The sequence below is a fragment of the Sinohyriopsis cumingii genome, unplaced genomic scaffold, assembly GCF_028554795.1.
Source record: "Sinohyriopsis cumingii isolate HCF-2022 unplaced genomic scaffold, ASM2855479v2 utg000695l, whole genome shotgun sequence".
Classification (NCBI taxonomy): Eukaryota; Metazoa; Mollusca; class Bivalvia; order Unionida; family Unionidae; genus Sinohyriopsis; species Sinohyriopsis cumingii.
Genome location: NW_028315924.1, coordinates 279,360 through 294,716, shown reverse-complemented (window position 1 = coordinate 294,716; position 15,357 = coordinate 279,360). Strand labels below are relative to the sequence as shown.

Sequence of the window (15,357 nt, the reverse complement as noted above, 5' to 3'; positions counted from 1 at the left end):
AAATGAAAGTGGCCATCACATAACGATTTAACGGAACTCTAAAAATAAAAATGCAAGTGGAAGAGATTTACCAGTGATAACACCAATCGATAATTATATTTTTTCCAGAAATCGTTGAACAATACAATCACACCTGGCACCACAGCATTAAAATGACTCCCACGGAAGCATCTTCGATTGAAAAAAAAACCAGGTCAGAGACGACTTATGTTTTTTAGATAAAAATTCAAAGTAAGAATTAGCAGACAAAAAATTACATTCAAAAAGGGATACACCTCTAACTAGACTGAAGAAGTCTTCATTGTTAATGCCTTTCACTCAAAGATTCCTTGGGGGAGCTCATACAGGGTTCTTTTTATGAGAAGGAATTAAGAAAACACAAAACAAAACCTCTTCAGAATCAAAAATGTCATCTCCACCAAAGGAAATAAAATCGCTCATCAAAATGTTTGGTTATCCTGAATAATTAAACTCATGGATTCCAACTGCATCATTGATGACATTGTCTCATCAAATGTCAATGCCTCCAAAATAATCTTATCATACACCTCACCTATGCTCTTCCCAGATACCATCTTACATGCATGCTTTAACACATGCTCAAATTTTATGAATTGCACACAACCTACCAAATGAACTCAGGTCACCCTATTCAACCAATAATAAAATTGATCTCGCTGTGACAATGACAATTTAAAATGCTTCAGCTATTTTTTGTGTGTAGTATTGCTGATGATATTGCAGCACCAGATGCTGATGACTATAGCTACACCTCTCTAACTCCTCGTTCTCACAGTCATCTTCACAATATATCATCTCAGGAACATAACTCAAATCCTTATTCGCATAAGCTATAAGCTCCTTTGCATGCTTCAGCCACTCCTTGGACTCCACTTAATTCCACTATTGGAATACTACTGCCAGCCTCAACACTAGATCCCAATCAATCAACACTATGTGTATAACATGGAAGAAATATCTTCGCTCTACTACAATCACATCAAAGTGGTCCAGAACCCCCAGCAGCTCCAACAAAAGTGAGCTTAAAAAAAGGTGGTCCAAAACCCCCATCTCTCTACAGTGGTCCAGAACCCCCACAACAAAATAGTAAAGATCAATGGGGGCTGTCTCAAGCACCTTTTATCATGTACTGATAAAGTGGTCCAGAACACCCACGTTTCTATACTAGTCTCAGCAATCATTACTTGTATTTGTTTGTACTAACATACTGGCCAGAAAGTGTATGGATTGATGACTATACCAGAAGATGGAGTCCATACCAGTTTCTTGACTATGTCCAAGAGAATCCGAAGTAAAAAAAATCTCAGTTGCAACTTAAGTGAAGGAGAATCAATTACAACTTTCATTCATTATAACAAACCCTGGCCTGTAATAATCAAGCCTAAGTAACCACTGTAACATGGCCTGGAATAATCGAGCCAGTAACCACTGTAACAAGGCCTGTAATAATCAAGTCAGTAACAACTGTAACCTGGGCTGTAATAATCAAGCCAGTAATAACTGTAACAAGGCCTAAAATAATCAAGTCAGTAACCACTGTAGCAAGGCCTGTAATAATCAAGCCAGTAACCACTGTAACATGGCCTGGAATAATCGAGCCAGTAACCACTGTAACAAGGCCTGTAATAATCAAGTCAGTAACCACTGTAACAAGGCCTGGAATAATCAAGCCAGTAACAACTGTAACATGGCCTGGAATAATCGAGCCAGTAACCACTGTAACAAGGCCTGTAATAATCAAGTCAGTAACAACTGTAACCTGGGCTGTAATAATCAAGCCAGTAACCACTGTAACATGGCCTGGAATAATCGAGCCAGTAACCACTGTAACAAGGCCTGTAATAATCAAGTCAGTAACAACTGTAACCTGGGCTGTAATAATCAAGCCAGTAACCACTGTAACAAGGCATGGAAAAATCAAGTTGGTAATCACTCTTTCACTGTAACAAGGCCTGGAAGCATTATACTGTACGAGGGGAGGGACAAGGAAGAGAGAGATCATTAAATTTACTGTTATGTCTATTTTATCTGTTTTGTGTCCTGACTTTTGTCAATGATCACTGTTACTGTATCATTGCCTGAAGGGTTTTGCAAATATGATTGGGAACAGGATAACATTACAATAGTCTAGGTATGGTTGAATACAGCACATGTACTAAATTACCTATGTTTAATAGATATATATGGCCTTATCTTGCTTAGTAACCACAAACATGGACTAACTTTATGCATTATGACTCAATTATGTTAATTCCATTGTGAACTGTTGTCAGACCACCACCCCAAGGATTTTGTCCTGGGTAACCATTTGTATACAAGATTCATTCAACTTAAACTTCAAACTGGTGTTCAGTGATTTCAGTCTATTTTGTTACATAATAATTATTAACCCTTTATTTTTGCCTTTATTCATATCCATGCCATTTTCCTTACACAAGGAATCTAATATAAGTAAAGCTATCATGCTGTAATGACATCACTGTGTCTATGGCATTTATTGCACATGTTTTACTTTACAATTTTGTTATGGTAATTCAATTAACGATGTGCACTTTTTGCTGTGAAGTGAAATGCAGTAATGACTTGATCAAAGATGGTAATATAAGTTTTATAATTATTATTATAATTATTATTATCATTTTCATTGTATTATTACAGTTATGATGTTGATACATTTCAAAAGATTGTGTTTCATTGTCAGGTGATATTAACACATAATATGAACTTGGGTCATTGTTTACTAGACAGGAGCCTTTCATGAGTCTGGCATGTGGGTCTTGTGTGTGAACACCACTTCAACCACTTCAACTCTGCAATTTATTCTATCCAAGGAAGTTCAATTTCATTGTTAGATGGGTTTGATAATCCAAAGCTTGTTCATGAAGTTTTCATTCCACATATTTTTCCAAATACACAATAGTTTGGATAAGTTTTCATTCCATATATCTTGCAAACTACAGTATATTTGTATGACTCTATGGCCTTAAACTATAATGTAACAGAAAAAGCACACCCAACAAGTTTTATCAAATTTTACAAATAATTTAGTTCTCTTAATTATAAAATAAAACTAAATAAAGTGGAACTTACAGTATTGTCAATTAAATCCCAAAAGTTCTAACACATGTCCAAAAGTATAGAATATTCCAACTGAATTCCAAGTCTTGAATGTGTTGATGTACCAATGGTCTTGCATGTGTAGATGTACCTATAGTCTTGATGTATCACAATTATATGATCCAGAATGTCTTTGAATGAATTTACAATAAACCCAAGATAGTGTTTGTTTTTATCCAAACAGGCAATAAGCACTTTGTAATACTAATAAATAATAGTCATAATTTAAATCAATGATTCCTCTCAAGTTAAATAAAAACAACATCATATACTTCTGCTGACTGAAACTAAAGGAGGAATGAATAATCTTGTTGATATCAAACATATATATTCCACTAGACCCATGTCACAATAATCTTTTCTGGAAAATCTCAAAACTCTCAATGGAAAACATAAACAAATTCTTATCTAAAATCTTCTAAGATCATACTCAAGGTTGGGTCTAGAACTCAAACCCAATTAAACAACTTATTTATATCTTACTAACATGACAACTAACCCTGACTCTAACATTGAAAGTAGTGATGTAAAACTTCTACCCTCAATCACTGACAAAGGTCAAACACACAATAAATTGAATATAAATAACAATCTAAAACATGTCAGTTTATATAATATTTGAAGACAGTACATGAGAATCTTCAACTGAGAAACATTGTCTGTATGGCAGCTTTGGCTGCTTTATTTGCCCTTTCATTACCCTTGATTCCAGAATGACAAATCGTTCAAATTTTTTAAAAATGAAATTGTAAATGACTGTGCAATAATTTAGTTTTGTACTTGTACTTCAAAATAAATGTATATGATAGAGGGCTTCGTTGGAAGTTAGTTTTGTAAATTATTTGGCTACCCTCTGAAAACTAAGACTTTTTTATCATCATCATTATCGTCATCATCATCATCATTGCTATTATTATTATTATTATTATTATTATTGTTGTTAATTTCAGTACAACTTTTCAAGGTCTATTTATCCTGTTCATCTAAAGTCTCTGTAATTTTATCTTTCTCATCAGTTCAACACAACCTCACAAAACTAGCTCAACTTTTTGCTGAAAACTGCTGAGGGCGGATCTCTATGGCAAGGACATTATTCAGTAGGCCGTACTAAGTAAAAGCAAGGAAAGTAAACATCCTTCAAAGTTTGCCACTTAAAGTCTGCCACATCTACCCTTCCAATTTAAACTGATGAGAGTATGTACTCTTTGGAAATCTTCACTTCTAAGCTGTAGGTAACAGCCATGCTTTGAGCCATGAGATTATGTACACATGCTCCTGTAGGAAAATCTGGCAGTTTTCTTTTTGAACCAGGAACTGAGTTTCTTTATATTCTTTTGACTCCTCATCTAGACTTTGAAAGGTATTTGCAATGGCAAAAAGTGAGAGCTTTGCCACCTTCATGACGAGGAAGTGCCACCAAACTACCTTGATTCAGAACAGTTTCTTTGTCCAGATCACTTGACACATTGTTGCTGAATCTGTTTTATATCAGGTCTCAAACTATTGTGTATCTGTTTTCTCATAATGGAGAAATATTATTTCAGCATTCTCCCTAACAATTTTCATAGAACTGGGGTACACACACACAGTAGTGTCATAAAAGATGTTTTCTATAGCACATTATCATCATCTCCTGTTTTCAATTGCTGTACTGAAAACAGTATAATGTGAGCTGTGTTCATCTTATAGGACATGTCAATACCCCAACACAAAAACAAGTATAGCTCTGTGAAAGGGTCAAGCAGGTTCAATACCTAGTGCTTCAGTGTGTCCTTAGAATGGCATATGCCTTTCATTCCACTGCATGCATAAACAATAATGTGCTAAAATACCTTCAAAACCAGCCTACCATAAAACATACCCCTTCAAATCATATGTGTAAGTTATACATCATTTTCTTTGAATTGTCTTTGGTTTATATTCATTCAGCCTAAGTATGAAGAAGATCTATTACAGGGCTTGGGAAATATAGACAAATAAAATATAACCTAAACCAAAATCTAACACAAATTCAGATTCTTTTGTGACCCAAACTAAAATGTTGGAACAAGCATTTCATGGAATAAATTGCCATAGCTTCATGATGATTCATCAAAGGAATGTAGAAGATCCATGATGGGTTTTAGGAGATATAAGACAGTGAACTTGGACCCAAAAGACCAATGGAAAATTACTGCAAACGATAAACAAATTTATTTCCAGAATCTTTTAAGGTCATATATCAAGGCTGGGTCTAGAACTCAAACCCAAGTTAACAAAATATTTATAGCATACTAACAAGACAGACATTAGATTAGTCAGGTAGACCTCAACCCTCAATTACAGACAAAGGTCAACAAACAAAGCATATTATATATATATATATATATATATATATATATATATATATATATATATATATATATATATATATATATATATATATATATATATATATATATATATATATATATATATATATATATATAATCTAAAACATGTCAGTTTATATAATATTTGAACTGAATATTCAATTGATTTATTTGTCCTTTCATCACCCTTGTTACCACTATGACAAATTTCAATTTGTCCTTTTTATGAAATTGTCAATAACTGTGAATATATATTTTTTACTTGTACTTCAAAATGAAAATATAATAGAGAGCCTCATGGGAGGTTAGTTTAGTGAATTAAGATTTTATTTTTATTGTTATTATACTCTTTTAAGTTCTTTCACTTTGACAAAGTACCAATTGTGCAAATCAAACTTCAAATTAATCCAAATACATTTGAGTAATTATTTCACATTAGAAGATATTCTGAGACTATTCACTGCAGACCAGAGCAAGTTTCTCTTTGTTTTATTAATTGCTTGAAATCTCTATGCAATGCAAGTGATAAAAATCAGAATGATAATTACAATTAGAGTATTTTGGGGCAATCAGTTGTCACCACTGGGCAATCAAATGTGAGCAATCAAGCTTTGTGAAAATTATTCCAGCCTTGATTGTCTAAAATCATAATTTGTATTAGACTATGACCTGGACCTATTTTGCTTTGCTGATTTTAATGGCATTGTTGGACTGTGTCCTGGACCTATTTCACTTTGTTGGTTTTAATGGCACTGTTGGACTGTGTCCTGGACCTGTTTTGCTTGTTTAGTTTTAATGGCACTGTTGGACTGTGTCCTGGGCTTGTTTTGCTTTCTGGCCTTTATTGGCTCTGTTGGACTGTGTCCTGGACCTATTTTGCTTTGTTGGTTTTAGTGGCACTGTTGGACTGTGCCCTGGACCTGTTTTGCCTGTTTGGTTTTAATGGCACTGTTGGACTGTGTCCTGGACCTATTTTGCTTTGTTGGTTTTAATGGCACTGTTGGACTGTGTCCTGGACCTGTTTTACTGTGTTGGTTTTAATAACACTGTTGGACTGTGTCCTGGACCTGTTTTGCTTGTTTGGTTTTAATGGCACTGTTGGACTGTGTCCTGGACTTATTTTGCTTTCTGGCTTTTAATGGCTCTATTGGACTTGTCCTGGACCTGTTTTGCTTTGTTGGTTTTAATGGCATTGTTGAACTGTGTCCTGGACGTGTTTTGCTTTGTTGGTTTTAATGGCATTGTTGAACTGTGTCCTGGGCCTGTTTTGCTTTGTTGGTTTTAATGGCACTGTTGGACTGTGTCCTTGACCTGTTTTGCTTTCTGGCATTTAATGGCACTCTTAACACATTTTGAGCTATATCATGCAAAAGAAAGACCATCCACAATGTTTGGTCAAAGTACATGTTCTAATTGTCAAGGTTAGTATTTGTAAATAATCCAATTTTCTTAGCTCTTTAAATTGGCAATTGTTGATATTTTTTCTTAAAAATTAGAAAAAGAAAAATCAAAGCACTAAATTTTACGCATACACAGATTGACCTTTCAGCAACAGCATCTTACCTGAAACTATTCCAGTGTGAAGTACAGTCAGGATGAAAATGACCCAAGACATCTTTCCTTTTTAGAACAAAAAGTAATTCCCATATGTCTGTTATAGAATAACTGGATTCAGTCCTGGAAAGTAGTTAGGAAACAAAAAATTAGTTAATCTACATGTACACTGGACAGAATGTTCGCATTTTCTTGTCATTGAGTATAACATCTTTATTAATTATTCTTTAACATTTAATCCATGTGAACTCCAAAAGTGAATATAATGTTTATAATTCTCAACTCCTAAGTAAGTATAATAATGATAATTCCAATTTCCCAAACATCAGCACCTGTTTTTGGATAAGCAACTGCACAATTCACTCTAATTTCTAAAGAAGAGGCCCAGCTGGGGCTGAAATCACTCATCTGGCTGACATCCATCATCTATCAATTCCAAGGGCACATGGACAGGAAATTATTGTTGCTATGATGCTTACATTTAAAGTGCTTCTATTTTTAATAACATCAGTCATATTAGATAACAGCATAATTTATAAAACCTGAGACACCCATGAAAGAAGGCTTTTTATATTGTCCACAGTTCTGTTCAGTCTTTTATATTGACCAAATTCCATTCAGCAGTTTTCAAAACATTTTTTTTGCAATGTCTTTTCTAATGTTTGTAACAACAGTGCAGCTGCCATATCTTGTGTCATATCATAATATGAAAATGTTCAAATGTGAAATGTCTCCATACCAGAATGCTTTTTGTCAAGTTTAAATAATTCTGTTTATTGGCTTTTGAGAAAAGTCAGTTTCAGGTTTTCTCATGTTAGTAACAAATGCAATACTAAATGGCTGATTGGCATCATGGCTGATTGGCATCATTTGTGTAAACTTAAAGGCCTCCATGCCAAGATGGTTTCTGTCAAATTCTTGTCGATTTAGTTTTTGAGAATAAATTGTTTCTTCTATTTTTACAACATTAAAATCATATTTCATGGTAGGTACACGACATCATTTGTGCAATTTGTAAGACCTTTTGTCAAATTTGATTGAACCCTGTTGTCAAGATTATTGTTCTTATTTTCAAAAGGTGCCACTTTTTAGAGGCATCATTTTTATAAATTTGAATGGCCATTGTGCCGAATACTTTCTGTCAAGTTAGGTCAAAATTTGAACAGTACTTTTTTAGATGTCACTTGTACATATTTTTTTATATTTAATAAATGCAGTGATATCTGATAGCAAAATCATCTGTACCAACTTGCAGGATTTCAATAAATGAATGCTTTCTGACAAATGTTTGGTCAATTCTGTTCTGCATTATACTTTTCTTCTGATTTTGGTAACAATGGTTGCATTTGACAGCAAATCTGTAATTATTGTATAAATAAAAAGACCTCTATGCCAGAATGCTCTGTGTTTAATTTAGTTAAATAAATTTTCAGTATTTAATGGTGTTATGTATGTTTAATTTGTTGTGGTTTGTTTTGGTCTTGCTTTCTCCATGATTCTATGTTATATGTACAATTGTATTTTGGACTTGACCTTGTTGAAAAACAAGTCCACTGTGTACCTGACTAGGGACATTGATATTGTTTTGATTTTGGTAAACAAATATTACATATATAATATTTCCCTATGAGTGTGTATTATTATTATTATTACTATTATTAATATTATTATTATTATCGTTATTATTATTATTATTATTCAGTACCAATTACATATTGCAAGTATTTTAGTGAAATCTAAATGTCAATGCCACCATTACAAGAGGAACAACTGATTTATTTATTTTTTGATGGTCTTTGTGTCATCAAGTTGGAGATCATTTTCATTCCAAACCAGTGACATACACAGTTACTAATTTGGTAAAATACCATATAAATATGACCACCTGTCCAGGAGAAGCAAAAAGATTTTTCAGGATAAAGGCTGTCACACTCAGTTGGGAGATTGGTCAGCATCATTGTAATACAGAGACAAATATACATTGCATGAAAGACAAGTCATAGAAAAATCCATACATTTATACAGTGTTTATATAATCAGTAATACAAAGTTGCAATAAAATTTCTTGGGTGCAAGGCACACATACTTTAATGTATTTAATGTTTTGTTGTGCTGTTGTTGTTTCTTAAACCTATTATCACATTCTAAAACTTGATTAGTATTAAATAATATGCAAATATCCAAAGACCGACCCCCCCCCTCTGGACCATCGTAGCAAGATATGGGCAAATTATAAAGAATCTGCAGACTTAATCTTACAACAAGAATACAAGAGTGTGTGTGTGTGTGTGTGTGATTTGGATATTTAATGCAGCTTTAAAAAAATTTCAGTCATATTGCTACAATGTCCTGACACCAGACCAACCAGTCCAAACACTAACTTTTTAAAGCCGAGCATTAAGCGAGGCAGCTGCTAGTACCATTTTTGTAAGTCTTTGGTATGACTCAGATGGGGATCGAACCCTTGACCTCCTGCATCTGAAGCAGATGTTCTAACCACTAGGCCACAAGAATACAAGAAATAAGAATGAAATAATTGACTAGTCCTACTAGCTACCTGTCATTTTGTAGATATCCCATATCATAAAATAACCCACCTGGCCTAACCCATTCAGAAGGAAATAACTTAATTCTTCCAATAACCCACCTGACAGACCTGTCCAATGGGAAACAACCCCAAACTTTAAAAAAAGTTTTGTTATTAATAGTATTAGTACTGATTGAAAACACCTACATATATACATATTTATAGATCCTAAGCAATATAAACTCTTAATATATTAAAACAGAACCTATACCTGTATAGAAAATTTAGCTATAGGTAATCACAACAATTAATAGTCATGAATAAATATTATAAAAATTATAGATATTCATAACAATTAAAAGTACCTAATTCCATGTAATAACTGTCTTATACAGATAACTAAATCATAATATAATTGAAAGATTCCAGAATGACTTGAAATGGTAAAAAAATCTCCATTCAAACATATAATCTTTTCCTGAATTAGAGTGCAACTCATCCTTGGAACTTTATAAAAGAATCAGCACACTTGATTCAGTACTGACTCATCTTTGAAATGCAAACTTACCATCAGTAAGAAAATTTGTATTTAAAATATTATTAACTACATGATCATCAAAAAATATTCATGAAAATAATACACATACTAGAGTAGTTGTGGGTGTTGGTTGGTAAGGATGAATCTTGGCAAGTAAAAATGTGCATGTTTATCCGTCTACTGGTTAACAAGGGTGAGTGTTAGTAAGGATATGTGTTAGTCAGCAAGTGAAGGCATTGCTCGATATGAGTGGGTCTTTGACAGTTAAACTGAGTGTTCGTTAGTAAGGGTGGTATTGGTCAGTAGTATAATGTCTACCTAAAGTATTTGGCACCTGGGGCCTATCCTTCCTTGGCACCTACAAAATAATTTTAAATTTAAACACAGACAAAAATATATTTGTAAGCATATTTTCCAAAAGTACAGTTAACGACTGCACTAAGGGTGGGGCGCGGAGTGCGGCGATTTGAACATTGTAGTATTAAAAAGAAAACAAAATATATTTCGTCATCAAAACAGATAATTGCGGTTGCACTATTCGGACATATCCGAATCAGGGAATCAGAAACCCTACCAGATGGCAGCGTACTGGTATTTCAATTCTGCACTGATGGCACCCCCTCCTAGCTATCACCCGTGGCGGACCTCCTCCTTCACACCCGCCTTAGTATGACACTGTGTGCCATCATCCATGCTATAATTCCCATTGTTAAATGGTATATTTTCATTTGTCCATCGACCGTCATACGTTATTAATAGTATATGTAAAAACAACTGACACCAAAATCATTAAGTTCCACAATCCCAAGACAACAGTCTAATTAAGAACACTACAGCACATAAATAATAAATAAATAAATAAATAAATAAATAAATAATGTTCCACAAGCACTCAACCATAAGTAAGACGATTTAAACTCAATTTCAAGTAGAAAATGTGAATTAAAGCGGTTAGCATCACATTACCATCTAAGCCTCATCAATGTTTTTAAACACATAAGGAAATAAATGTTCACCCCCAGTGAGTATCCACCATTATATCTCTAGGCAACAGAAGGAATTATTGATTTAGGTTACAATGTTTGTATAAAATACATCGACTACATGTTAAACTTATAAACAATTCGGCCCAAAGAATTCGGCCCAGCTTGGACCGAAAATAAGACAATTCGGCCCAACTCGAAAGACAATTCGGCCCAACTCGAAAGACAATTCGGCCCAACTTAAAAGACAATTCGGCCCAACTCAAAAGACAATTCGGCCCAACTCGAAAGACAATTAGGCCCAACTTAAAAGATAATTCGGCCCAACTCAAAAGACAATTCGGCCCAACTCAAAAGACAATTCGGCCCAACTCGAAAGACAATTCGGCCCAACTCAAAAGACAATTCGGCCCAACTTAAAAGACAATTCGGCCCAACTCAAAAGACAATTCGGCCCAACTTAAAAGACAATTCGGCCCAACTCAAAAGACAATTCGGCCCAACTCGAAAGACAATTCGGCCCAACTCGAAAGACAATTCGGCCCAACTTAAAAGACAATTCGGCCCAACTCAAAAGACAATTCGGCCCAACTTAAAAGACAATTCGGCCCAACTCAAAAGACAATTCGGCCCAACTTAAAAGACAATTCGGCCCAACTCAAAAGACAATTCGGCCCAACTCGAAAGACAAATCGGCCCAACTCGAAAGACAATTCGGCCCAACTTAAAAGACAATTCGGCCCAACTCAAAAGACAATTCGGCCCAACTTAAAAGATAATTCGGCCCAACTCGAAAGACAATTCGGCCCAACTTAAAAGACAATTCGGCCCAACTCAAAAGACAATTCGGCCCAACTCGAAAGACAATTCGGCGCAACTTAAAAGACAATTCGGCCCAACTTAAAAGACAATTCGGCCCAACTCGAAAGACAATTCGGCCCAACTCGAAAGACAATTCGGCCCAACTCGAAAGACAATTCGGCCCAACTTAAAAGACAATTCGGCCCAACTCAAAAGACAATTCGGCCCAACTCAAAAGACAATTCGGCCCAACTCAAAAGACAATTCGGCCCAACTCGAAAGACAATTAGGCCCAACTTAAAAGATAATTCGGCCCAACTCAAAAGACAATTCGGCCCAACTTAAAAGACAATTCGGCCCAACTCAAAAGACAATTCGGCCCAACTTTAAAGACAGTTCGGCCCAACTCAAAAGACAATTCGGCCCAACTTAAAAGACAATTCGGCCCAACTCAAAAGACAATTCGGCCCAACTTAAAAGACAATTCGGCCCAACTCAAAAGACAATTCGGCCCAACTCGAAAGACAATTCGGCCCAACTTAAAAGACAATTCGGCCCAACTTAAAAGACAATTCGGCCCAACTCAAAAGACAATTCGGCCCAACTTAAAAGACAATTCGGCCCAACTCGAAAGACAATTCGGCCCAACTCGAAAGACAATTCGGCCCAACTCAAAAGACAATTCGGCCCAACTCAAAAGACAATTCGGCCCAACTTAAAAGACAATTCGGCCCAACTCAAAAGACAATTCGGCCCAACTCGAAAGACAATTCGGCCCAACTCGAAAGACAATTCGGCCCAACTCAAAAGACAATTCGGCCCAACTTAAAAGATAATTCGGCCCAACTCAAAAGACAATTCGGCCCAACTCAAAAGACAATTCGGCCCAACTTAAAAGACAATTCGGCCCAACTCAAAAGACAATTCGGCCCAACTCAAAAGACAATTCGGCCCAACTTAAAAGACAATTCGGCCCAACTCGAAAGACAATTCGGCCCAACTCAAAAGACAATTCGGCCCAACTTAAAAGATAATTCGGCCCAACTCAAAAGACAATTCGGCCCAACTCAAAAGACAATTCGGCCCAACTCGAAAGACAATTCGGCCCAACTCGAAAGACAATTCGGCCCAACTCAAAAGACAATTCGGCCCAACTGAAAAGACAATTCGGCCCAACTGAAAAGACAATTCGGCCCAACTCAAAAGACAATTCGGCCCAACTCAAAAGACAATTCGGCCCAACTCGAAAGACAATTCGGCCCAACTCGAAAGACAATTCGGCCCAACTCAAAAGACAATTCGGCCCAACTGAAAAGACAATTCGGCCCAACTGAAAAGACAATTCGGCCCAACTCAAAAGACAATTCGGCCCAACTCAAAAGACAATTCGGCCCAACTCAAAAGACAATTCGGCCCAACTTAAAAGACAATTCGGCCCAACTCAAAAGACAATTCGGCCCAACTTTGCGATAGTTGTATAAAGATATTTTTTTTCAAACATCAAGTAGATACTATGTAAGATCTATATGTGTGTGTGTGTGTGTGTGTGTGTGAGAGAGAGAGAGAGAGAGAGAGAGAGAGAGAGAGAGAGAGAGAAGACAAATATCTAATTATGCAATTTTCAACCATTTTCCCGGTGTCATTTTATTTGTAAATCATAACAAATACGTTCAAATATGAGAAGATCTCTTGTAACATATGTATTTTGCTTGAGAATTAAGGTTTTGAGACCAAGTGGGCAAGTGCCTAACAAAATGGACCTTCTTCCACAGGAGATATGATGCATCTCATTATTGTCTATGTAATTCCCAAAGCATCATGTCCATCTCTACTATACTTCTTTTTATCAGACGTCCTTTCTCCACAGTAATATTTGTCTTTGGGACGGTTTTCCTAAAGATATCAGAAAGCTCCTAATCATTATAACTTTGGAAAACATTTATCTAGATCACCAAATGTTTCAAATTTTATTCTCAACCTATTCTATTTTACAAACTAATTAAAATGAGAACGAATAATTAAGTTACCTAATGCAAGGATTTTGAACTATACGGTAAAAACATATTATATAAGAATTGTCAAAATATATGTTAAAAATAAATACTTGTTAAAACTATTGTCAGTTGTATTATAAAATAGGCCAAATTGTTTTTCGAGTTGGGCCGAATTGTCTTATTTTCGGTCCAAGCTGGGCCGAACTGTCTTGGGTCGAATTGTCCAATAGCCGTTAAAATATACACAGAAAGAAATTTGCACATGAGTTGAAAGTTCGGGGTTGCACGAAAAGAAGTCCCCACCCCGTACACCCCAACCCCACACGAACAAGATAACAAACAACTTATGAGCTAATTCTTTCTGTATGAAATGGCTGTCTGCCAGGTCTTTGTACGGAGAGAATTTTTCTATATTCAATTTTTAGGGCAAGGACAGACTGCTAACCTATACGGATGAAAAACACCACTAGGCCTAAGCATGTCACCTGGTGATGGATGAATGCATTCTTTATAGTGGATATTCTCATCTTAAGACAGCTCTGGCGTTCCATAGTCTGGCGCAGTAATCTTTATGATGAATGTAATGTGTGCTGGGATACAGGAGTCAAAAAGGTCAAATCTGTACAAATAAATATGACTTATTTTCTTTTTATTTTATTCTGGCGGTGTCTGTTATATTATAATGAGAATGCGACGTCATGTCTATGTTAAACTTGTATCCGTATTATAATGGCTGTAGGCCTGTTGATTTACAAACTCTTTACATAGAAATTCGAACATAGACGTTCTAGTGGTATAGCACGAGTAATAATTCTGATACAGTTTGATTGAAAGAATACAATTATTCATACAGCTATGTTGCTTGTCGTCTACTGATACTGGCATCACATGTACCTTAAAAATTAAACACATACCTTTATTTTTTTAGATCACTTATCCAAATACGTCCCGAGTCAACCAGGAAGTTTGTAAGGCACAAAAGTATGATGTACGAGAAGGATCAAAACAAGAAATATATCCTCACTGCATTGTAATTATAGTTCGTCGCTTTTAAAAAGAGGTTTCCTTTTAAGTATGAACACTTTACAACTACTAATCGGCACATCAATTCATTCCAAGAAGATAAAATTCAGAATGAATATATATATATATATATATATATATATATATATATATATATATATATATATATATATATATATATATATATATATATATATATATATATATATATATATATATTCCGACAAGTTTAATCATGCGATTCAAGCTGAAAATAAGTCACAATACTCTGTTCAAAACCTTAGTAAATATTAGCTTTAGTTTCCGACTGCTTACGCACTGAACTACGCAACTAACTTACCGGCCGTAACTGACTGACTCCCCTCCCCCCGCAAAAAATCCTGCGGACGCCCATGCCCCCCCCCCCCATATTGTTGTAAAGGGATTCCAATATCGGTGTTAGTTCCTT

The 15,357-nt window shown here is 35.3% G+C and overlaps 1 protein-coding gene across 3 annotated transcripts in view; it reads right to left on the bottom strand.

Moving 5' to 3' along the window:
* The window catches only part of LOC149773275 (uncharacterized), a 146,097-nt gene extending 131,238 nt beyond the window's left edge, over positions 1-14,859 (bottom strand). For all 3 annotated transcript variants that reach the window (XM_089946514.1, XM_089946516.1, XM_089946515.1), the window contains exons 1-2: positions 14,801-14,859; positions 7,053-7,166 (exon numbers count right to left, since the gene is read on the bottom strand). In XM_089946514.1, the coding sequence (XP_089802640.1) occupies positions 7,053-7,104 (52 nt within the window). In that variant the 5' untranslated portion in view covers positions 7,105-7,166; positions 14,801-14,859. The remainder of the gene's footprint in view (positions 1-7,052; positions 7,167-14,800) is intronic.
* Positions 14,860-15,357: the final 498 nt, after the last annotated feature.